This window comes from Lathamus discolor, chromosome 13 (assembly GCF_037157495.1).
Source record: "Lathamus discolor isolate bLatDis1 chromosome 13, bLatDis1.hap1, whole genome shotgun sequence".
Taxonomy (NCBI): Eukaryota; Metazoa; Chordata; class Aves; order Psittaciformes; family Psittacidae; genus Lathamus; species Lathamus discolor.
Window position 1 is genome coordinate 11,649,044 of NC_088896.1, and position 23,699 is coordinate 11,672,742.

The window sequence follows — 23,699 nt, forward strand, 5'->3', positions numbered from 1 at the left end:
GGGAAAGCATCCCTGCGCTGCGGCTGGGGCAGCCGGAGGTGCTGAGCCGGTGCCTGCGCTGCGTCTGGGTCTCTGTACGGGATCCCTCCGGGACCTGCACATGGAGGGGGGGGGGGGGGTCTGGGTTTCTGTCAGGAAACAGCAACGTGGATGCGAGGAAGGCAGCAACCGCCCAGGGGAGAGTTAGCAGAGAAAACGCGGAGCGCTGGGGTTCCCTCTGCCTCCACGGGCTGAAACACACGAGGTGATGCGGGGGGGGCGGCTCTGAGAGACCTGAGAGCAGCTCCAGTGCCTAAAGGGGCTGCAGGGAACCTGAAGAGGGGCTTGGGACAAGGGCCTGTAGGGACAGGCCAAGGGGAATGGCTTGAACCTGCCCGAGGGGAGACTGAGCTGAGCTCTTGGGCAGAAGCTCTTCCCTGTGAGGGTGCTGAGGCGCTGGCACAGGGTGCCCAGAGAAGCTGTGGCTGCCCCATCCCTGGCAGTGCTCAAGGCCAGGTTGGACACGGGCTTGGAGCAAGCTGCTCCAGTGGAAGGGGTCCCTGCCCGGGCAGGGGCTGGGTGCGCTCCGAGCTCCCTTCACCCCCACCCGCTCTGCGGGCACCGACACCGACCGGGCCCCGGCTCCAGCGCCGCTGTCCGCCCCTAGCGCTGCGGGGCCGCGGCGGGACCCTCGCCTCCGCCATCCCCGCGTCGCCCCGGCAACGGCGCGGCCCTGCCCGGCCCCAAGATGGCGGCGCCCCGCCCCACCGCCCTCCCCTTGCCCGGCCCCAAGATGGCGGCGCCCACGTCAGCGGCGGCGCCGGCCATGGCGGCGCGGGGCGCGGAGGCCGAGGCGCTGTTCGAGGCGCACTCTGCGGCCGAGCTGCGGGCGGTGGAGCGGCGGCTCCGCGCCGACATCGAGCAGAAGCGGGAGGAGCTGCGGCAGATGGTGGGCGAGCGGTACCGCGACCTCATCGAGGCGGCCGACACCATCGCCGAGATGCGCCTCAGCGCCGAGCGCCTCCTGGGCGCCGTGCGGGGCCTGCAGCGCGGCGGCGCGGCCCGGCCCGGCCCCGCGGCCCCGGTGAGGGGATGGGGGCGAGGGGAGGGGGGCGAGCGCGGAGCTCCCCCTTGACCTCCTCTTCCTCCTCCCGCAGGCTCGGCCGCCGGCTCAGGACGGCTTCTACCGGGCGGCGGCGCAGCTGAAGCTGCTGCTGGACGTGCCCGAGAGGGTGTGGGGGGCGGTGGAGGGCGGCCGGTACCTGCCCGCGGCCCGGCTCCATCTGCTCGGGGCCCACCTCCGCCGCCAGCTGCAGCTCGATGCGCCCCGGGCCCGCAGCAGCCCGGTCCTTGCCCGCTTCCCCATCCTGCTGCGGCAGGTGGCTGCCGCCAGCCACCTCAGGTGGGCTGCGGGGCGGAGGAGGGCGGGGGGATGCGGGAGGGATCACCCGAGGGCTGCCCCATCCCTGGCCGTGCTCAGGGCCGGGTTGGACACAGGGGCTTGGAGCAAGCTGCTCCAGGGGAAGGGGTTGGAGCTGGGTGCGCTTCAAGGTCCCTCCCAACCCAAACCAGTCCATGACCCCAGAAGCTGGGGCTCTCAGACCTCTCCCAGCCCCGTAACCACCCCTGAACCTCTCGCTCCAGCACCCGGGCTCTCACTGCGCGCCTCATTCCCGTCCAGGTCCACCATCCTGCAGGAGAGCAAGGCCCTGCTGAAGAGCCGGACGGTGTCGGACCAGGCGGTGGCGGAGGCCCTGTGTGCCATCATGCTGCTGGAGGACAGCTCGCCGCGCCAGGCCCTCGCCGACTTCCTCCTGGCCAGGAAGCTGGCCATCCAGCAGCTCCTCAACCAGCCCCACCACGGTCAGTACCCCTGCGCTGCCTCCTTCCTAAACCCCTTCACCTCCTCTCCCCCTTGCCCCAACAGGAGCGGGTGGGTTGGTCCTGTGAAGCTCACTGCGGTGGGGCCGCAGCCGTGGCACCGTGGGGATGGGGCTGACAGCACTTGGCCCAGCACCTACATGCTATGAAAATTAACAGTGCTGAGGGCCTCAAGCGAAGCTCATCTGTAAAGGGATGAGTCTTTTGCCCTCCAGCCCTACCCCGAAGGGCTCGCTGTAAGCACAGGGCTCAGTTGGAGGGACTGCCTCAACTGAAAGGCATTGCTCTGCAGGTGCAGGTATAAAAGCTCAGGTGTGCTCGCTGATGGAGCTGTTAACCACGACCCTGTACCAGGCCCATGCTCTCTTCTACACCGTGCCCGAAGGGATGCTGCCGGATCCAGCCCTGCCCTGTGGTTTGCTCTTCTCCACCCTGGAGAACGCCACAGGCCAGCACCCAGCAGGTGAGGGCACAGGCGGCTCTGTTTGCAGGCAGGAGCTTACCCCCATGCTGGGCTGATGCCCTCCCTGTCTGCTTGCAGGGAAAGGGGGCGTTCTGGAGGAGGACCTGAAGCTGAGCAGCTGGTTCCGGTACCTCCCGGAGTCCGTGGTGGAATTCCAGCCGGCCCTGCGGACCCTGGCACATCCCATCAGCCAGGAGCACCTCAGAGAGACGCTGCAGAAGTGGATCACCATGTGAGTGCGGCAGCACCTGCCTTGCAGGGCTGTCCCCGGCACCACACAGCACAGCACAAAGCAAACCCAAGCTCATTCACATCCTCCTTCATTCCAGGCAGGCTCCTTGCCCACCATTCCTTTTTTTCCCTGCAGTTCAACAGCCAAAGGCAGCACAGCCCCATCCTGACAGCCAGGCTGTAGCAGTGACATAACAGAGCTGCTTTATTCTGCTATAGCCATCAGCAAACAAGCACAGAGTAAATGAGAAGGAAATCTCTTACCTGGCTCACTTGGCTCCTGATCCAACACCTCCTTTCTTCTCACTGCCCTTCCCTAGACCGGAGGAGGGAACCAGCCACCCTTTATAGGGCTGCCAGCTCCACCCCAGCATGCCTTGCCCTCCACCTACAGCCCTGCCTGCCCCTTACAGCCTCATTAACAGCCTCATTAGTCCTGTGTCATTATCTGATGGAGCCAGCTGGTCCCTGCCCCAGCTGCAGCCCCTCACCCCGTGTGTTTGCTGGCCATGGGATGTGGTCCCTGCAACCCTTCCCAGAGCCCGACCAGCCCTCCCTGCTCCCAGTTTCAGTGTGTTCCTGGGATCTGGGGTGCAGCTGCCTCCCCCGGAGGCACCCTCAGCCCCATAAGTGATTCCACAGGCAAAGCCTCTTCAGGTTAAGGAGCCCACGTTCTCTCCTGCCTTCCCCGGGGCTGTGCCAGAGCAAGTCAGTGAAGCCAAACGTGTCCTTCAGGTGCAGTGAGGACATCAGGGCGGGGGTCAGCAACCTGCTGGTGTATGTGAAGAGCATGAAAGGCCTCGCAGGGATTCGCGATGCCGTGTGGGAGCTGCTCACGAGCGAGTCCGTGAGCCACAACTGGGATGCGCTGTGCCATCGCCTCCTGGACAAGCCTGCTTCCCTCTGGGAGGATCTGCTGCAGCAGCTCTTCCTGGACAGGCTGGAGGTGGGTGGCCGTTCAGGGGAGCCTTGCTCTGCGCTCCCCCTTGTTGCCCGCTGCTGGTGTTAGTGTGGTTTAAGTGCTAAGCGGCAGGAGGCACTTGTAAAAGTGCTTTTGGGTTTCTGTTCCAGACACTGACCACAGAAGCGTTTGACTCCATCTCAGGCAGCTCTGGACAGCTTCTCACCGCCGCCTTGCAGGAACTTGAAGTCCACCCCAGCACCTCTGCCCCAAACAAGCACATCCAGTTTGAACACAACGTGGCCCTGTTCCTGTGGTCAGAGAGCTCCAGCGACCTGCCCTGCGACGCCGCTTGGGTCAGCGTGGCAAACCGCGGCCCCTTCGCCAAGAGCGGCCTGGCCATGAAGGCGCAGGCGCTGACGCCGTGCGTGCAGAGCTTCTGCTCGGCTCTGGACTCCAAGCTGAAGGCCAGGCTGGATGATCTCCTCTCCTACCTCCCCGTGGACCCCGCGGCCAAGGAGGCTGCTCCCGCCGTGCAGCCGCGCTCTGCCTTTGACCGCTACGCTGATGCCGGCACAGTGGAGGGGCTGCTCCGTGACCGCTGCGTCGCCTGCATCCACCATGTACTGGGCTGTGTGCGTGAAGAGCTCCAGAGCACGCAGAGCCTGCTGGAGGGGCAGGTGGATGCTCCCAGTGATGCCAGACTCAACGCTGTCCTCTTCATGGCCAGACTCTGCCAGTCCCTGACCGAGCTCTGCCCTCACCTGAAGCAGTGTGTCCTGGGCCGGTCGGGCGGCTCGGAGGTGGTGCTGAAGGAAACCCGCTCCACCAAGAAGCTGGGGAAGGGGAAAGCCCAGGAAGTGAGCCCCGTGCAGGCCAAGTGGCAGGGGGTGAAGGCAGAGCTCCTGCAGCAGAGCCTCTTTGCTTACCAGATCTGGAGCTCGGCTGTCACCAAAGTAAGGAGCTGTTTCTCCCCTCACCGCTGCTTCCTGCATGGGTTGTGCTCGCTCAGCTCCCTGTGGTCGGCGCTGCTGCTCCTCAGCTGGCTGCTGAGAGCTCGCTGTGCTGCTTCCATGCTGCTCAGTCAACTCATGGGGAGAGGAGGTGGCATCTAGTGGGATGGTCTCTGTAAGACTGACTTTGGGAGGCAGGGGGGGCTGTGGGAGATCAGCCTCGCTGCAGGCAGGAACAGGCTGCCTGTCCCCTGACTGTGTGCTTTGTGTTTTGTGCTGTTAGGGGCTGGTCGAGTGCTTTACCCGCACGTTGCTGCTGGACACAGCTGGCTCTGTCCTGGCCACAGCCACCAGCTGGGATGAAATTGAAATTCAGGAGGAGACCGAGTCTGGAACCACCGTAACATCCAAGATCCGGCTGCCCATGCAGGTACAAGGTGCATCCTCGTGGTAAACACACAGAAACAGCCTGCTGGGAGGAGAAGTCTCCAGAGCCAACGCTTTGGCCTGCTGTGGAGTTTGCTTGGTATTAGGAGCACAGCAAAATGCTCCCCAGTGCTTTTACTTGCTCTTTGAGATACTTCCTAGGGACAGAGGAAGGAAATTAGAGTCACTGCTGTAGGTTCAAATGAAGAACGTTGGCCCAGATCCTGTAAAACTGAGCTGAAGGACTTAGGCCTGGTTTATACACAGAAGTAGGAAGCTGCTAAAGTAAAGTGAACGGAGCTTACAGACCATGTTAAACTAACAGCGTTTTCTTCCACAGCCCTCCTGGTGCGTGCAGTGCTTCCTCTTCAGCCTGTGCCAAGAGGTGAACCGGGTTGGTGGCCACACTCTTCCCAAAGTCACCTTGCAGGAGTTGCTGAGGAGCTGCATGGCACAAGTGCTTGCTGCCTATGAAAAGCTTATGGAGGAGAAGCAAGAGAAGGTACGTGAGTAGGATGGTCCCTCAGGATGGAAAGTGTCTGCCTGCGAGCGTTGGAAAGGGTGAGAACAGTCTTCCCCTGCCTGCCCCAGAAATGAGGCAGAAAGGGATCAGACACCAGACTGCTCAGAACGGTTGTTAGGTTGGATGGTGCTTGATGCTGGTGTTTCTAAGCGTTTCCTTTGACACCTTCTGTGTGAGTGAAGAACCTTGTTCCTGACTGTCCTGTTTGCAGAAAGCAGGCACCTTCCCCATGACCCAGAACAGAGCTCTGCAGCTACTCTATGACCTGCGGTACCTGAGCATCATCTTGACAGCGAAGAGTGAGGAAACAAAACCCAGCAGGATCAAGCACGACTCCAGGTGCGATGCCGTTCTGGGGTTCAGATACCAGCAGGAGCTTCTGGGGCCCTAAAATGGTTTAAACCAGCAGCTTTATCAGTCCCAGGAGGATGCTCATCCTCAAAATATAGGAGGTGGGGTGGAATTCTGCAGCCAAGCGCTCGGATATGGTGGCCTCCCATACACAGCGTGTCTATAGAGTTAAAATCTTGTGTATGCTCCAGTCTTGAGAACTGAGGCATCTCTCTCCAGGACATACCACAGGGAGGAGGTTCCTCTGCAACAGCAGACATTGTAGGTTGTGGAATAGCTGGAAACTTCAGCTGTTCTGCTGAGTAATTCCCGGTTTTGCTCTGTCACCTCATTGTGAAACCGCTCTGTTGGCCTTGGCAACTGGTGCTGGGATGTAACCCCTGATAGGGCTCCTCTGCTCTGCTCGTAGGATGGAGAAGGTGATAGACTTCCTGGAGGGACACATAGATCCGTTTGACTTGGACGTTTTCACTCCACACTTGAACAGCAACCTGAATCGCCTGGTTCAGCGAACCTCCGTGAGTTCAAGGCACAGGGAGGGAGGGAGCAGGAAGCAAAACATGTTCTGAAGGGCAGCTTCATAACCTGCTTAATGCCTAAAGATAACCGCAGGCACTTAGGCAGAAATGGGAAGAGTATTTAATGCCAGCTGAAGATAAGAGGAGTTGGCTGAACTTTGTCTAATGGGATTCACTGGAGCCTGTGCAGCTCTAATCGGGTTAAGTAGTGCTGAAACAGGCCTAGAACTAACCGACCGTGATAAAAAGCAGTGCCAATTAAAAGCAAGAGTTAGAGGGGGAAGGGAGACGCTGTGTTCAAACTTAAACCCAATCCAAGCAGCGTGCTCACCAGTGTACGGTGCACTCAGCTGCTCCCAAATGCAGACAGCCCCTTCGTGCCTCCTAGGTTCTCTTCGGCTTGCTGACCGGGACGGAGAACCAGTACACGAGCAGGAGCGGCACGCTCAGCTCCCAGGAGCAACACAACATCTTGCCATTAGCATCCAGCCAGATCAGGTAAGGCATTCCTGTGTCCTTTGGGGAAGCAGAATGTCTGGAATTGCTGCCTCCCTCAGACTGGCCACATTTCTTTCTTCCATCTCTTACAAGATTTGGACTTCTGCCGCTGAGTATGTCGAGCTCACGGAAGACCAAGTCTGCTTCTAGGAGCACAGACACAGTTCAGGTCAGTGAATGGGGCTGGACTAACTTTCTGGCAGTACTCATTCTGCCACCAACACTAGGGCTTGCAGGGAAAGAACAAAGTAGCCAAGCAGTTTATGTTTAACCTCATCTTTATTTTCGGTAAAACCAGAGAACCATTGCAGCAACACAGCACAAGATGGGTTTCCCCTTGACCCTCAACAAACCAACTGATGGCCCCTGTATTTTGGGGGCCCTCTGCTCTGTGGTAAAACATAAGCAACAACCACCATAAAAATGCAGGGATGAGGCATTTTGAGGTTATTGCATAGAAGACAATTCATTTAAAGATGGCTGCAAGAACTCTTGAAGGATACAAGCTAATTATCTGAACTCCTTTCCAGTGGGATGTGGACCTCTAACTCCTGACGAAGCCTGGCTTGGGTATCGAAGCCTGTGTGAGCAGAGTGGTGTGCTTCTCTTGCAAAGGCTTTGTGTTGTCCTGTTTCTGAGTTTTAGAAGTAGACAACTTACGTTGCTACATTTAAAACATCCACTTAGATGGAGTTCTCTGTGCTGAGGCTTGAGAGCCAAGGAATGCCTCACTGCTACAGGAAGCAGTAATTAGTAATCTCTTTCCTTTAGCTATTATTAACACAATAATCCATCTGTGGTTGTGTCCCTTCAATGGGGACAGAAAAGGTCTGGTTTTATCAGAGCTGAGTGTTACCTGAGATGCCGATGCAGTTTACTCTGCAACTCTTGTTCTCCATTATTCAGACCATGAATAACGGAGACCAGATCAGACATAGTACAAGGGTTGTTTGAAAGCCCAGAGCTTCACACCAAAGGTATTCTTTACCTCTTACACCTCAGCTGGAGTAGAAGTGTGCAGTGGTGTGTGGCTCCCTCCTACCACTCCTCTCACCTGCTGTGGTGGCACATGTGTATTCAGTGCTAGCCACACTTCTGTCGACACCTGACAGATGCTTGCTCCTTCTTTTATGCTCAAATGGTTCTGGAGAGGTTAAAGTCTGCTTTGAATGACATCAAAAGAGTCACCTGTTGCTAACAACAGCCAGATGCTGTGCTTCTGCTGCTCAGAACAGTCTGTCACTCACCGCCTGGAGTGGCACCGCTTCGGTTGCGGTTCAAGCTCCCGTTGCCTGGGAAGAGCTGTTCTGTAGCCTACACCTCCTTGCAGTGGCTGTAGTTGAGGGTAGGGAGAATTCAGAGGTATGCTCTAATAGTTACAGATGCTTTTGTTATATGAACTAACAGGTTCCACCTCCTGTACTCACAAGAGCAGAAGACGAGGCGTCGCGCCCTGGCTCTTTGTTCAGGCAGCTTGTAACCGAGGAGGAAGACACAGCGGCACCTTCTCTCTTCAAGCTGGGCTGGCTTTCTGGCATGACCAAGTGACCCAGTAAAAACTGAAACATCTGGCTGTGTGTCTGTCTTCACTGAGGTCGTTCTTCCCCCTTGGCAGGGACCGGGGCCGCCTCTGCCGGTGCTGTCAGAAGAGGAGTATTGTCTGTCCTTAACCAGGTCACAGTGCGCCACGTGAACCAGGCGCGGGTCAGGGATGTCTGTGCCCTCTGGCTGCAGCTACTCTTTCACCTCCTATTCCTTAGAAGTTGCTAGCCTTAAACTCAAATTAAAGAAAGAAAAACCCCAAACAACCTACACACTAACAGAAAAAACATTTCACAGCTAGAAACGGGCACTGGAGCAACATCAGACTCCTCTTGCCATCAGGGACCACCAGTCTGCTCCAGTATGAACCCAGCAGGCGCCTGGCACTTCAGCTCCAGCTGCCTGAACCTTCCTGCTTCTAAACCCTGCTTCTAGTTTCACATCTCAGTACTGCAGCAGGAAAGCTCTATCCAGATAAAGCTCACCCTGCACTGAGCTAGGTGGGAGGTTTGCCACTGGAGCAGTCCTAAGGAATTCCAGTGGTAGCACCTATTCTTTCTGTCTCGGTGACTCTCAATGCTCAAAGGAATTATGTTGCCAAATAAATTTTTTACTAGTTTATTGAAATTAAAAAAGACTTATAAAACTGAAGATGAACGCTGGAAAGAACTTTACAGAAAGCAATAAACTGCTAACAAACAGATTAGGCAGTCGATTGGAATTGGACATGTTGCAATCCTATAACACAAATGTGGATTCCTCCAGTCTCCTCTTGACAAGTACTTTAAAACCACCCCAAAAATGAATCCTATAAAAATTGCTTAAAAGCCCCTTTTGCATTGCAATAGTGCAGCAAACCACAAGTAAACAATTCCCTGTTAACCTGTTATTTCAAATATAGACTGAAAAGGCAACAGGCATTTTGTGCAATTCCATTTTTAACAAACTTTTTGAGTTGAAATATCAAATCCACACAGTGCTGTCCCTTCACAGAAGGCAGGGAGCTGCTGGTTCATCATGTGGGAAGGCGTCCCCGGCTCTGTAGGCTGTGAAAGTGTGCCTCCTTCAGGATCTGGTTGATGTGGAAGTAAGGACCTTGGCTTAGTGCAGACTGCTCATGGAAGGACTGAGAGGAGACAGGGCTGGATCCCGCAATGACGGGGTTTAGGCTGGTTTCTGCACCGCACGCTCTGTCAGGGCTGTTGATGCTACTGCTACTACAGCTGCTGCTGCTGCTGCCGCTATCGCTGCTGGAAGACTGAGACAAAGAGAAGGTTAATGGCAAAATCACACTGTTTTCTCTCCCGTCCATAACAGGAGACACCTTGGATAAGCAAATCATCTTTACAGTAAGTCCCTCCCTTTCATATTTCAGGCTCACATTCAGCCTGATGGAGTGACATAAATCCACCAAGTGCTTTCTTGGCATTCATCGCTTCCGATACTGCCAAGCCACGGAAAGCTCTGCAGAGCTGAAGGGATGAGCAAACTTTCACCTGGAGGTTCACTGACCTCTGGCGCATTGGATTTCATCTTTCAGTGTTAGACCCACCAGCTCTGCCCCCACAACCCACGTTAGCACTAGTGAAGTTTGCCGAGTTCATCCGAGAACTGGGAAATAAAGCACATTCCTGCTGAGCTGCAGGTGGCAGTGAAGGCAGACAGGGCAAGGGAGAGCTGTGCTCTTCTCTTCTAGCAGACACTTTAGGTAAGCACCATGCAAAGCAGTTTCCTACAAGTCAATCTTTCTAAAATGAGATCTGAAGCATCCAAAGCAAGAGGTTGTTAAAAGCAGCGCAATTCCCATTTTAAGTCTTTGAACACCTTGACATTGTATGTAACTTTTCCCAGTTAAGCACTGGGACAGCAGTGTAGTCCCAGTAGTCTTCCATAATGATTTACTTGACAGGACAGCAGAAGAGCATCAAAAACTTCCACATGCAGAAAAGAGAAGTCATGATTTAGCTCACAGAGAGGACAGGGCTCATTTGCCAGCATTATACTTCATGGTAATGACTGGAAGAGCCCTAACCATCACTTTCAGCGTTTCAAAGACATAAAACTCTTTGGCTTACGCTGTTTTTAAGGGCTGCTAATGAAAGGTTCCATTAGTTACAGCTGAAATGTTTCATTACTGTGCGATAGGCTGTTCAAGACAACACTGGAAATATTTAGGTGCTTAAGAAGGAGAGAATGGCTACACCACCATCCCAGGAGAAGTAAATAAAAGCAGGCAGCAGAAGAGATAGCAGCTAAATAATGCCCCCCCCCCCCCCCCCATATTTTAATTATCAAACTAAAACCACAGAAGTCAAAGCTCGGTGGCCACAGCAGAGGAAGACCAATCTGAAGAAGTCTACAGTCATTTAAGAGTCAGCACCACATCCAGGAGGCCTCACTGCGGATGTATGTGAAGGATGGTGCAAACAGCACCCACCGTGTCTGTCAATGAGCAGTGATAACGGCCTAGGAAGGCATTGAATGAGGATTTGGGATGGACCGCATCACAGTGCCACTGGAAACCCCAGGGCACTGATTCCACATCATGACAATCCAACCTTCTAAGTGTCCTTGTTTTGTTAAGCACCAAAAATGCTTCAGTTCTGTGGCAGTGCAGCAAGCAAGACAACGGCACCCAGGCTTGCTCCAGCAAGGAGATGACAGCAACACACGGGTGAAGTCACATCCTTGAGGAAGCAGCAGCTCCTCTTCCTAACGCTGCTAACACTAGAGAGGGAGAGAACCCCAGAAGGACAGAGAGGAGGCAGGACATGGTGCTTGCTAGACCATCCCATTCTGCATAGAAGCACAGGTACTGAATGCAATGCTGTTACGCTGGACAAGTCACAGCAGCCTTGGAGAGAAACCCACCGCACAGGACACTTTGTTGCCTTTTAGCCTCTGTTCCTTACTGTTTTTCGTTACAGCCACCTTCTGCAAATCAAGGTAAAAATCGAAATGAGAACCTGGTATTACTGACTGCTGAAGTTTCACATCTCAACAAACATTTTAGAGCAGTTAGCGATGATTATTTTATGCATCTTTCATCTTTTTAAAGCCGAAATTGTGTCCTGGGACGTGCTTCCTGCACCTAAGGCTGTTGACAGATCTGCTTTGTCAGACCCTCTTTATTTCCATTTCTCTAATGCAAAAGTTCACTAGCACAGTGAAGCCCATTTATTGCCCAAACCATGTCAGGGACCTACCATTTCCCCAGGCTGTGGTGCACATTCTGTAACGCATTTGGACTACAATTAGACAAAAAAAGAATCCTTATAGTCATCATGTCAGCAATGACAGGCATCTACACAATGAAACAAAGCAAAAGGGCAAAGGAAAGGAGCCCAGGGAAGGTTTATAAGTACTTTAAGTATCAAAAGGGCATCTTTGAGGTTTACCTGACTCATGAGCCCCTCTTAACATCACACTGAGGAGCTAACAGAAGTTTTAAATCACTTCCAAACAAAAGTCCTGTTAAATCTATTAACGTGATGTGTGACGCAGCATCTCACTGTGACAGGAACTTAAGTAACAGTCATTCAGACCTTACTGCTCTCCAGATCTTTCAAGATGAGTTTAACAGAGGCGTTATCTGGCTTCAGTTTGAATTCAAGACCTCAATCGTGTCACACTGTGAAGTGGCGGAGACAAATCCTGTGACGTGGGAGCAGCGGTGCTGCTGTACGTCAGCGATCTCCACCCGTAACACAGCGGTGGTGCTGAGCACTGGGGAATCCCATCATGGGGCAGCACAACAAAGAGGAACCACAAGAAACCAGGTTTTACAGAAGTTACGCAGGAAGGGAGTTACCCAGAACACTGCAGACTCCCTTCCTTCCTAGGGAAAATCAGAGCAAAGGGCTTTGCAGTGGTGATTCCCTGGCTTGTGGATTCTCCCGTGGCAGCCCCTCAGAGGATCCACTACGACTGCCTGACCTGACTTACACCCAGCAAGGAAGGGCTTTTGTTGAATGTATACCGAAGCAGCAGGGACCACAGCAGAGCTGACCTCCTGGTAAAAGGGACAGGCTGAGCAGGAAGCAAACTGCGGTGGCAAAGGCTCTGCCTCGCTAATGTTTAACATCTGCTCTAGTTCTAGTGCAGTGTTTCATCGTGTGCCAGCTCACAGACTGAGCTGCAGAGCAGAGGTTTGCTATCATCCTCAGGGTGGCTGTCCCTCAGGGGTGGTTTGTTCCAGGAGATGCACTTCATTACAGCAATGTGCCAAGAGCAATATTGATCGAGATGGAAGAGAACCTCAATTTCCCTCCTGTAAAAGGCAGAGTGAAGGATCCCATCTCCCCTGGGTGACAGCCTAGTGGGAGAAACCAGCCATGTCCTTTTGCATTGAATCCAGCTCATGTGAGACCCAGGGCTCAACGAGAGGGACCGAGGGATAACACCACACAACAGCCCATTTGAACTGCCATGAAGAAAAATACCTCCCTTCAATCCTATACATACTGCTGTCAGTAAAAATAAAATGGGAAGAGATCCTGACAAAATCCAAGTGTGGTTCCAGTATCACATTGCCTCATTTTATACTGAGCTTTATGTTCTCAGTAAACCACACTGTAAACCAGTGGACTTCCAACCAAAAGGAGGCAAAAGGAATCAGTACTTCAGCTCATGTTTCTCAATAGCAGGTGTGGGTATGCCCTCAGATGAAAAGCACTTATCTGCTCTTCCCTTTGAAGTTACAAACTGCTCCTGCACACACACTTTCCCTCCTAGCTCAATATCCCAAAGCCTGTGATGATTTTTAATCACAAAGAGCTGTCTTTCCTAATGGCAAAGCATCAGGCAACTGAATAAAAGTATTACAAATGGCCTAGAATTCCAAAGTGCCATCAATCGGAAGCACTTGTGCGCTGTAAGCACATGAATGCCTCCATTTGGCACAGGAAGTCCTTTAAGAGACATTCAACTAAACCTGATTTAATCTCCTGGCTTGAATGTCTGGGCATGCTCAATGTGCTGATCCTACAGCACCAGAAAACAAGCCAAAATAAAACAAGCTCTATTCATCAGCAGCAACATTGTGAGTTTTGCTCCCTGGAGAAAGGGCACACTGAAACCTGTGTTCAGTGTCAATAGTTAGAGCTTCTCTTTGCCTGCGCATGGGGGTTTAATGTGTTAAAAACAGACTTCCACAAGGCAAGTACATGCAGGAAGCAAGAGCCTGGTGTTAGCCTGGGCACTGACCTTGGGGTAGTGGGGCAGGCGGGCCATGCCCATGCTGTTTGCTGCAGACACCCAAACAAAACAGCCGTTCAGGACACAGTTAAGGTCACCCATTCCTGCGGGGCTACTACAAGGCTATTTATTGACAGTTCTGCATTTCAATGGCTTTGCCCAGTCAAACGCCAAGTGTTTATATGACAAGGAAAGGTGCTTCTGCCACTCACCATGAAAGGCTTTTCCTGATAGTCTTAATTTCATTACTCCTACTCCAATCCCTTGTTCCACACTAAATTCTTCCTCCTCCCGCCACAAAGCCATTAACTACTCTACACACGGAGAGGTGTTTAACCTGTTGGACAAGTGAGTCAGTGTCAGATGGCAAAGCAGCTACGGATGGTTCTACCCGTTATACCCGAGAAGCAAAAACAACCTCATCCCAGCAAGTTCTACCGCTGCCTAAACAGCAACACAGGAACCAGGAACAGTTTTCAGCACAACAAATTCCTTCCTGATGAATATCTCAGCTCTTGGAGCGTTTTCCATACAGTGCCAGTGACTGTCCCATCAGCTACTTGTAAAGGTGTATGGGTTAAAAGTCTCCCTCAAAAAAAAAGGAATGGTGGGCTACAGAGCTCTTGTCATTTTAAACGTGAATATACATTTGAAACCATTTTTCTATGATAAAAGATATGTTGCTCAAAGGCATATAGCTATTTCCATTATACATACACTACTTTGTGCATAGTATGGTTAATAGCTCAATGTAAGTGCAACAGTTCATAATGACTCGTTACAGGCAACCTGCAGTGAAAAGGCTGTACAAAAATCTACAAGGATGTTTAAAAACCTTGCAAGAAATCAATTTTGTTAACACAAAGCAGGAGGCAGCCTCTGCCCCACACTCTCCTTCATAAGCATTCTGCAACAGAACCACATTGCTAATGAGACATGTACACAGTGAAGTTTCAGATGATTAATACACACACCAACTCAGGAAATCTGGCAGCAGTTTGGAAATCAACATTTTATATAAAAAGAAATCTCATAAATAGCAAATGCACCATCCCAGAACACCTGACATGAGAGCAGCAGGAGAAAAAGAGACAATTTATCCCCCCTCCTGCAAAGGATCACAGCAAACACAAGCAGAAACCCAATAGTTTGAATGGTATAGCTGTGAACAGTCAAGTCCTGCTTGAACTGCTGAGCTCCAGCAGAGCATTTTTTAACCACCAGATAAGAACTACTGCAACCAGCACAACTTGGATGCTTTTTGACCTTGTACCACAAATAATCACGTTACTGTGCGTAACTGCATAGTTGTAAGAGTAGAAGGCCAGGCCAAGTGACCACACACAGTCATCCACCCCAGCCACCTCCTCGGTGCTGGATACATCACACCTCAAGTTCACAGAGCAAAACCAGAAGTGGCAGCAAACGCTTCTCCTGTATCTTCACTTGGGTGCTATGAATCAGTGTTTGAAACACAGTAACAGTGATATTCAGGCCCTGGGTAACCAGGTTGCCTGGAAAACGCTGATTTCCAAACCACGCTTCACAGATTTCAGCCTCTGAAGTCAGTAACAGAGTTGAGCCTCTTGAGCTCACATACACAAAGTGTTTTCGTTCTCCATTAATACAATTTCACAGACTATACTACCTGTTATTTAACTTCAGCATCAAAGGGAACTGACTTTTCCCGAGAAGGCTCTCACCTCAGTGTCCCAAGAGTCCTGAAGGACAGTATTCCTGGTACTACGCTTTGTCTGAGGAATGTGACCATCATCTTCACTGCCATTCCGCCTCCTCTTCCTGAAGAACGTGCAGGGGGAAAGGAGAAAAGAAAAAGCATTAGCAGCTTATTTATAAACCTTCTGCTTTGTTCTCTAAAGGCAACTCAAAACTAAGGGTAAAACTTGACAAATTAATGCTGTATCTAAACCTCTGACGTGCTGTGGACTTTCACAGTCTCTTCTTAGCTGCTGTCTACAGAACAGAGAGGAAATGATCATGCTTCTCTCAAAGCAGCCAAGCTGATGTTTCTCTCAGTTCAAGGGACAAGGACTCACACCTGCCACTAAACCCAGTGCTGAGCAGCTTCCTAAATAAACCCATTTAACAATTCTCAGCCTTGCAACTGCTCTCAATACTCAGTCATGTCTAAAAATAAGCCTGAGACTCTGAATGACATCCGACAGGCTGAGAACAGCACCTGGAAGAGCAGCAGTGACCACGCTGCCAATGAACACCCAGTTACGTTCACCTTGCTTGCGTGAGCCTGCAGTTAGTGCCTGGGGTGAGTTTAGTCTCCCTGTTCTAATAGCATCTGAAGTCAAGTTGCGACAGTATTTTCCATGTGGAAAGGAAGCTTTGTCAGAAAACACCTCACAGAAGACAAATCCTTGCCCGCATCCCATAGATTTGCCATCCTCCCATAACATCATTGCTGCTTCACGGCAGCCGATTGAAAACAGCGACCCAGAATCCTGCAGAGCAACGTCCCTCAGTGCCTACAGTATTTCAATACTAATATCAGATGATGCTTCCCACTCTACAAGCATCACAAGTCAACCAGGACCTCGGCACGCTGGGCATTATCCAAAATATAAGATAGAGCAGTTTCAGTGCCTAAAATTGAATACACACTCAAATGAGTCAAACCAGCCTCAAGTGAGGTATTTATAACCGCATCTTCCCTTACAGACAAGCTCCCGCAGCAGACTCAGCTGCCAGTGTTTGCTCCACGCCTACAGAGCAGTAGCTGCCTCCTCACTCCCCAGCCCTGGGTGCCCACAGCCCCCTCAGCCGCTGCCCACCCATCGGCCTCTCCCTCTCCTAGGAAGGGACCTTCCCCCCTTGCATCGCCTCCAGGTCCTTCCTTCTCTTCACACCTCCAGCCCCCTCAGCCAGCAGTGCCACAGGGGGCCCAGCTCCTACGCGCTCCACAATCCCTGCTTGTCCCCTACCCAGACAGGGCCGACCTCCTCCCGTTCCCCACCAAGCGCACACCTCGAGGCCCCCCACACCCTCCGCATTCTCTCTGCTCTCCCAGGCGCAGCCAACCCCGACCCGGGGCTCCCCGTTTACCGTTCACCACCACATCCCAGCTCCCGTTTAACCCCTTCTGCAGCTCAGGACGCCGCTCCCCTCCTCTCCCCCCATCCCCTTCGCAGCTCCCCCCTTGCTCAACGCCCCGCAGGGGCAGCACAGGCCACATCCCCCCGCAGGCCGCGCTCCCCCGCCTCACCTCTGTCGGGCTCCCCGCTCGCTCGGCTGCCGGCAGCTCATGGCGGGCCAGGCTGCGCTGGGCTGCGCTGGGATGGGACGGAGAGGTCGGAGCGCGGCTCGGTCCCGGCTCGGTACGGCCCGGCCCCTGCCCGCCGCCCACCGTTGAGGCGAGGCGTCCCCCGCCCGGCTCCAACCGCCGCTTCCGGCGTCCTCCGCCCGTTGCGCATGCGCAGCCCCCTCCCTGAGGCGCGGGCACGCCCCACTGTGGCGTCACAGCTTGCGCGCGGAGCGCGGACCAGGCCCCCGGCGGGGGTGGCGGTGGCGGCGCCTGAACGGGGAAGGGGACCTCGGTAACGGGGCTGAGGGGGGGGGCACCGGCGCCATGCCCGCGGCGCCGCCGGGGCAGGAGCAGTGCCCGCACTGCCGCAGGCCCTTCAAGCGGCTCCGCTCACACCTCCCGCACTGCAAGGCCGCGCCGAGCAGGGCCCCCGGCCCCGCGGGGAGCACGGACCGGGCCGGCCCCGGGGCGGCCGCTAAGAGCGGCGGGAGCCCGCCGAGCCCCAGCGAGGGGAAGGGGCTGCCCGGCGGAGGGAAGGCGGCGGCAGGGCAGGGCGGAGGCCCCGTCCCCGGCGCGGAGCGGGCGGCGGAGGCCGCGGTGCGGGAGGGGGCCAGGTCGCTGGGTTTGCCCCCCGCGGAGGTGAAGGACGTGCCCGGAACGCTGGGGAGCGGCGCGGAAATCGTGATCGAGAAGCACCGCGCCCGCGTGGTGCGGGCCAAGAGCGGCGCCGGCGCCGGGGGAGCCTCGGCCGGGGCAGCGGCGCCGGGGCCCGGCCCGCAGGAGGCAGTGACCGGGGCCAGGAGGACGCAGGCGGAGACGCGCGGCCCTGGAGCTGCGGGGAAGGCGCCTGCGGGCTCAGAGCGGGGGAAAGGCAGCTTAAAGGCAACGAAACCGCCCGTACGTGGGGCTGCCCCCGGGGCCAGCGGCAGCAGCGGCGCCGGTGACCTCGTGCTGCAGGGGGGAACGGGCAAAACCGCGGTGGAAGAGAAGCGGGGGCACCCAGAGGCCGGTGTGGGGCAGAAAGCCCCTGCTCCGCACAGCGAGAACCTCCATCTGCCCGCGACGGAGGCTCCCGGAGAGCACAGCGAAGGGACATCCAAAACTTACCTAACCAGCACACACGAGCTTAGCGAGAGCAAGCAGCAGATGGTGTCGGAGCCCATCCTGAGCGCAAGGAGGGATGCTGAGCTGGCGCTGCACCAGCCCGTGCTCCACGCTTCCCAGAGCCATCCCATCTGCTTGCCCCAGGCTCCTGGTAGGAGCACGCAGGCAGGGACTCTGGGCTTGGAGTGGTTTCCAGACTTGTATCCTAATTATGATAGGCTGAGGATTTTTCCAGGGAAGCCTTTCCATGAGGATGTGGGAATCACAATGAGGACACCAATGGGCAATTTCTCCAAGGGGCAGCAAGGTAATGCGGGAAACACAAGTGCCTGCTGCTGATTCCCTGCACTGCCAGGCTCAACTTTCTCGTGATTGGGAGAGGAGGGGGGGGAAACTCTGGGCTTATCTGGAAAGGGATCCAGGAATGGTCCATGGAGGTTCAGGTGTCCAACCCTGCAGCCTGCAAACCCAAAGGGTTCCACTGTTATTCAGGTTTGAGTCAGGCTTTAGTGTGTTTGGGCTGGTGAAGCTGACTCCCTTTGTGGGAGAGATGATCCCTCATTCCCTGCCTCCGACCACTCTCCTTGCACAGGTCCTCTCCTGGACAGGCAGCTGATGGACGTGAGGCTGGGGGAGCTGCCCCTGTGGGTGACCACCAGAGACTTCTCCCCACAGGCGCTGCTTGGAGGAGCACAGAGAGGTGAGGCTGAATTCCTGCCCCTGGGGCAGAGGTATCCCATTTACCCACAACAGCCTGGTCCAAATGGCCAGCCTAGATCCTTATAGAAGTAAATAACCAGACCCAACCATTTGGCTTTGGGAAGTGACGTGGAAACCAGTGAACTCATAAGACCTGCATGTGATCTGACCCTCACATTTCTGTTCCAACAGCCTGGAACAGCTACTACAACAAATACATCAACGTGAAGAAGGGTGGACCAGCCGGGGTCTCCATGCTGCTGGCTGGGTACTGCCTCCTCAGCTATGCCTGGAACTATCAGCACATCAGTAAGATTCCTTTCTTGGTACCAGTCTTGTTTCAGGACTTCTCACTTTTGCAGCAGCAGAAAAGTATTTGCTGTTCGTGTTAATTCAGGCTCTGAAATAATTACTTCACAGTTAAGATTAATATCAGAGCTCAGAGAGCATATCCTGAGCTGGCTTAGGTGGGCAGAGGAATTAGCTAATAAAGGTGGTGAAACCAGTTCCTGATTCACAGCTTCTCCCTGGACAGTTCCAGGAACCATCAGGAGCACTTTTAAACCCTGCGCGTAGCAGAAGGGATGCTCCAGCACTTAAACACCCATTCCCTGGCTTTTACTCGTAACTGAGGAGGGATTCACTGGGCTTTGTTCGTAGTTTCCTCTGTGGGACTTGCACTCGTGCAGTCCCAGAGCACTGTGCTAACACTGTCCTCTTGTGTTCCCCCTTTCTTGTGTTTCCAGAGCGTTATCGCTGGCGTAAATACCACTGAAGCAGCTGGAACAGCACCTAAGGAACAGTCAGGAATCTCTGCTGGGAGCCAGCAGAAGAGCTCAGAACCAATGTCCCAGCAGGGACTCAAATCAGCAGAGGTCAGAGTTGGGTTCTTTCATTGCAGAGGGGCTGCTTTTCAGTTACGTCCTTGTAGGCAGAGGGAGGACGCTGACAGTGCCTGCAGTCACGGCTCAGGCAGCCTTTAGGACTGAAAGAAGAAAGCATCAGAGCCACCCTGGGTGGGCAGGGTGCAGCAGAGCTCCTGCAGTCTGCAGAAGCCTAAATCTTGCTTTGGGACACCAGGCACAAGACAACCCCTGGACCTGGGCTGTTGCTATAGATTAATGGACCTGTATGTTGTAGTCTGAGTGATGTAAGGTTTGCGATGGGCTGTGGCCAGAGTAACTGTTCCCCGCAAGTCAGAGCCCGTCTTTTACTTACCCTGATGGGGTTTAACAGGAGAAAGGGGGTTCTTTCCTTCCACAAAGACCCCCCCCAGCCTTGCTTCACTGTCAGCACAGCACTGGTGCGACTGCCAGGCTCTTGAGGTGAAGCCATGAGAGCAGCAGCACTCGGACCACAGCGCCCTATTTCTGGAGGAAGGGAAGTTAAAAATCCATTGGGTGAGCTGTTGTGCCCAAAGGGCAAACCCGTGTCTGCATCAGACCGCTGAGGACAGTTAGCAGAGTGCTGGTTGTAGCCTACCGTTGCCAGACATGTCTGGGAAAGGGTTGCTCATGCTACAGGCATGAAGGGCATAAAACAAAAGCCAAGTTAGAAAGAGCCAACCTCTTTATTCAGAGTGGGGCAGTTGTATTGTGTCAGCTGTGTCAGGGGGGTCACCACTAACTCCCTCCCTCTCAGCAGCAATAAAAGTTTCTGTGGCTTTGCCTTTCCTCCTCGGTCCTGTGTGTTCTCAAACATGGTGCTTTTGCCCCCTTCCCAGGGGTTGGCATCCCCACACCCCCATCTGCCAGGGCCCCACAGCCATCAAACCTGTGGCTGCCTGTGCAGGAGGGCACAGGGCAGCTGTGAAGAGCCCAGGTTTAGTTGCATTAAGGAAGCTGTGATTTCTCTGCTGCTTGTGGGAGCTGGTGCTGGGCAAAACCAAGCCCAACTGGCTTTTCTAGTCCAGCAGCTGCCTCGCTGGCTCCATCCCGCTCTGCTGTGTCCTCCTTCCATGTCTGTGCTGAAGCACTCGAGTCACTTCCCCAGCAGGATTTCCAGCTGAGTCTTACCACAGTTACTGGAGCCGTGGCCTTTCTGCCTGCGCTGGGATGACAGGGAGACGCAGATGCCGGGTTTGTGCTGGGTCAGCCCAGTGCCCCGTTACCACGTGTTCATTCTCACATCGTTTCCCTTCACCCTCCCTCCAGGGTGGTAACCATTGCTCCCAGTCCCAACACCGCTCACCTTTAAGCCAGTGCCTTGTTCAGGCAGGGTCTGTGTGCCCGGGGAGCAGCTATTGGTGTCCCATGGCTGCACTGCCGGGTGCTGGGTAGCACCAGTGACTGGTAGAGGGGGCTCCATGGGCAGCACATCCTTGCATCCAGTCTCCTTGCTGGCAGCCAGGTCCAGCTGTACCAGCCCCCAAGGACAGCCAGCTCCCTGGAGGGAATGGGGCAGTTGTAGGAGCTTGGGGGACAGCAGCTGCCAAGAGGTGTGGGGCAGAGGCAGCTCTGCATCACCCTGATGGGTAGAGATACAGGAGAAAAGGCATCTCTGCATCACCTTGGATGGGTCTGTGCTGTTCATCCTCAACCCGGCCTTGAGACTGCGGAGGGATAGAGCAGGCGGTTACTCCTTGGGACATAGTAAGTGCTACCTCCAGATTCCTCTGTGGCTTCCCTTAGGGACTGGAGCATCCTCTGCCCACCCGCTGCAAACCGTGCAGTCACCAGCTCAGGATGGACACGGGGAGAGACCATAGGGGCTCTGTTAGTTCAAATAAAGACCCAAAACACCATTGTCCTTGACCCAGACACTGCGGGGGCCATGGCCACACCTCTCCAGCCCCACAGGGGTGGGGTTTTCCCCCCAGCCTGCCCAGTACTTACTGCATGAATGTGCAGTTGGGTCCTTCTGGGCAGAAGCCCACGAGGTAGTTGGCACACATCACCCTCCGCCTGTGCTTGTACTTGCACAGGGGACCTGCCACGCAAAGCAGAGGTTCCGATTTAGGTGGCTAGGGGACATAGGCAGCCCCCAGCACCCATCCCAGCAGCTCACCCTGCCTGCAGAAGCCGCGGTCATACCAGGGGCAGCCCACGGTGCTGGCATCAACGTGCAGGAAGGAGCAGTCCTTGTTGCTGCACTCACCTGCAGGAGCAAAGAGTGGGACAACGCTCAGTCAAACGCAATGGAAGTCACTCCGGGATGGGCTGGGTGGAGGAACCGGGATGCCCCGGGAGCACCCAGGCTCTGGGGCATTTCTCCCCACAGACAGGAGGTGGCATCAAGCGCTTGCTGGAGGCCAGGCCTGCGGGACTCGGGTGCTGGGGAGGGAGAGGCTCCTGCACCTACTGAACGTGGAGCAGAAACAGCACTGGGGCATCCTGCTCTGGTTGCACTCGGGCAGGAAGCCGCTGCCCTTGGTGCAGAGCCCTCACACCAGGGTCCTCACCCTGCCGGAGGGGCTGGAAGGGGCAGCACACACCAGGCCACCCCATACACCCGCTGTCACACGTCCCTGTGCCCCACAGCACCCATTGCTGCAGCCCTGCCTGTATCCAGGATCACCCATCCTGAGCCTCCAGGCTTGGGGCATTGCATCATAGAATAGTTCGGGTTGGAAAGGACCTCAAGATCATCCAGTTCCAACCCCCCTGCCATGGGCAGGGACACCTCACACTAAACCATCCCGCCCAAGGCTTCATCCAACCTGGCCTTGAACACTGCCAGGGATGGAGCACTCACAACCTCCCTGGGCAACCCATTCCAGTGCCTCACCACCCTAACAGGAAAGAATTTCCTCCTTAGATCCAATCTAAACTTCCCCTGTTTAAGTTTTAACCCGTTACCCCTTGTCCTGTCACTACAGTCCCTGACGAAGAGTCCCTCCCCAGCATCCCTATGGGCCCCCTTCAGGTACTGGAAGGCTGCTCTGAGGCCTCCACGCAGCCTTCAAAGGATCCCAGGAGGGGCTTTCCCATGGGGAGAGGATGTGCAGCACCCAGTGGGTGCACAGGGCTTGCTCCACAAGGAGCTGACAAGGTCTGGTTGCCCTGGAGGGGCTCGAGGCCTCCTCAGTGCCAAAGGGGTGGGAGCACCCATCCCAAGGGCTGGGAGAACGATGGGCTCCGAGCAACGTTAGCATTTGGGACAAACCTGCCAATGCACTGTGTGTAAGGCCATGGAGGAACCTGCCATGGGCATGGGCTGGATGGAAAAGGGGCCCATCCTGGTGTCCCCAGGGTCTTGCAGGGTGATGCTGGTCCCATTCCATCCCTTCTCAGCACTCACCCTTGGTGCACAGCCCTTGGTGGGAGAAGGTGCAGACGACTGCACCCAGCTCTGTAGGGAAAGCAGAGCAGGGAGAGCTTCACCCACCAGCCCCAGTGTCAGTGCCATCGAGGGCAGGAGCATCTCAGACCCCTCCTCAACAGCCCCCCAGAGCGCTGTGCTGGATGCATCCCTAAGGAAGCAATGCCCAGAGCCAGCCTGGCCTCGGCAGGAGCCCAAGCAGCAAGGAGGAGAACCCCAACACCCTCCAAGGATGCTGCAGGACCCTGTCCCAGACTTACCGTGCATACCCAGGAAGGGCAGGGGCTGAGCTCCTCGCTGCTGCTCCACACCAGCCTCCAAGTCAAGCCCGATCTCCACACCAGCCACCAGCTCCTGCATCACCCCTGCTCTGGCAAGGGGCACCTCCAGGCCTGCAGAGGAGCTGGGAGTGGAGGTACCCAAGGAAAGGATCGATATCGCAGGGCTATCACCGCACTCCGCAGGTCACTGCAGCCAGCCTGGGCCCCAGCAGCACCGAGACCCCCTCCTCCACCCCAAGCCAGAGCAAACCCAACCCCTGCAGCAGCTCCGGGCACTGCTTTAGAGGGAGAAGCTGCCCACATCTGATGTCAATTTGCACCGGGATTGGTGGTGCAGGGAGCTCAGCCCCGGCCCCAGCGCATCCCTGTAATTGCCTCTGCACCGACATCTGCTTCTCCTCCAGCCCCAGCGCCGGGGCAGAGCAGCTGCTCCGCATCGCCCCAGGAGCACCAGGGGCTGGGTTAACCCCCTCCCACCGGGAATGCTGCTCGGCATCCAGCAGAGCCAGACACGGCCCGAGTGCTGTGAGACAATGCGAGCTGGATCCTGTGTCTGAGCATCGCTGGGTGCACAGCAGCACCGTCCCCAGGGCCACCCTCCAGTGCCTGGTGCCTGCAG

The 23,699-nt window shown here is 55.2% G+C and overlaps 4 protein-coding genes across 14 annotated transcripts; 2 read left to right on the forward strand and 2 right to left on the reverse strand.

Annotated features, from left to right (window-relative positions):
- The first annotated feature begins 712 nt into the window (after positions 1-712).
- COG1 (component of oligomeric golgi complex 1) lies at positions 713-8,293 on the forward strand. 4 transcript variants are annotated; one of them, XM_065693807.1, is made up of 15 exons: positions 713-1,063; positions 1,137-1,381; positions 1,661-1,842; positions 2,153-2,323; positions 2,402-2,555; positions 3,290-3,500; positions 3,626-4,411; positions 4,692-4,838; positions 5,175-5,336; positions 5,569-5,696; positions 6,118-6,226; positions 6,615-6,724; positions 6,818-6,893; positions 7,255-7,308; positions 8,132-8,293. In XM_065693807.1, the coding sequence occupies exons 1-14, from the start codon at positions 728-730 to the stop codon at positions 7,270-7,272; spliced, it is 2,835 nt and encodes a 944-aa protein (XP_065549879.1). In that variant the 5' UTR covers positions 713-727; the 3' UTR covers positions 7,273-7,308; positions 8,132-8,293. The 4 variants fall into 4 exon arrangements, with proteins under 4 accessions (XP_065549879.1, XP_065549880.1, XP_065549878.1 ...); XM_065693808.1 differs by having other exon boundaries at positions 7,255-7,294; XM_065693806.1 differs by having other exon boundaries at positions 7,255-8,293.
- Positions 8,294-8,868: 575 nt separating this feature from the next.
- VCF1 (VCP nuclear cofactor family member 1) lies at positions 8,869-16,900 on the reverse strand. Of its 4 annotated transcripts, XM_065693821.1 has the most exons (5): positions 16,698-16,900; positions 15,166-15,262; positions 11,473-11,514; positions 11,138-11,200; positions 8,869-9,524 (listed from the first exon to the last, which is right to left on the reverse strand). In XM_065693821.1, the coding sequence occupies exons 1-5, from the start codon at positions 16,736-16,738 to the stop codon at positions 9,282-9,284; spliced, it is 486 nt and encodes a 161-aa protein (XP_065549893.1). In that variant the 5' UTR covers positions 16,739-16,900; the 3' UTR covers positions 8,869-9,281. The 4 variants fall into 4 exon arrangements, with proteins under 4 accessions (XP_065549893.1, XP_065549890.1, XP_065549891.1 ...); XM_065693818.1 differs by lacking the exon at positions 11,473-11,514; XM_065693819.1 differs by lacking the exon at positions 11,138-11,200.
- Positions 16,901-17,042: 142 nt separating this feature from the next.
- MTNAP1 (mitochondrial nucleoid associated protein 1) lies at positions 17,043-20,212 on the forward strand. Of its 2 annotated transcripts, none has more exons than XM_065693809.1 (4): positions 17,043-18,147; positions 18,433-18,540; positions 18,732-18,848; positions 19,286-20,212. In XM_065693809.1, the coding sequence occupies exons 1-4, from the start codon at positions 17,061-17,063 to the stop codon at positions 19,312-19,314; spliced, it is 1,341 nt and encodes a 446-aa protein (XP_065549881.1). In that variant the 5' UTR covers positions 17,043-17,060; the 3' UTR covers positions 19,315-20,212. The 2 variants fall into 2 exon arrangements, with proteins under 2 accessions (XP_065549881.1, XP_065549882.1); XM_065693810.1 differs by having other exon boundaries at positions 17,043-17,991.
- LOC136021506 (cleavage and polyadenylation specificity factor subunit 4-like) lies at positions 20,091-23,320 on the reverse strand. 4 transcript variants are annotated; one of them, XM_065693817.1, is made up of 6 exons: positions 23,060-23,320; positions 21,546-21,635; positions 21,374-21,467; positions 21,048-21,090; positions 20,730-20,924; positions 20,091-20,588 (listed from the first exon to the last, which is right to left on the reverse strand). In XM_065693817.1, exons 1-6 carry the CDS (start codon positions 23,157-23,159, stop codon positions 20,520-20,522), a joined length of 591 nt encoding a protein of 196 aa, XP_065549889.1. In that variant the 5' UTR covers positions 23,160-23,320; the 3' UTR covers positions 20,091-20,519. The 4 variants fall into 4 exon arrangements, with proteins under 4 accessions (XP_065549889.1, XP_065549887.1, XP_065549888.1 ...); XM_065693815.1 differs by having other exon boundaries at positions 20,730-21,090; positions 23,069-23,320; XM_065693816.1 differs by having other exon boundaries at positions 20,091-20,583; positions 20,730-21,090.
- Positions 23,321-23,699: the final 379 nt, after the last annotated feature.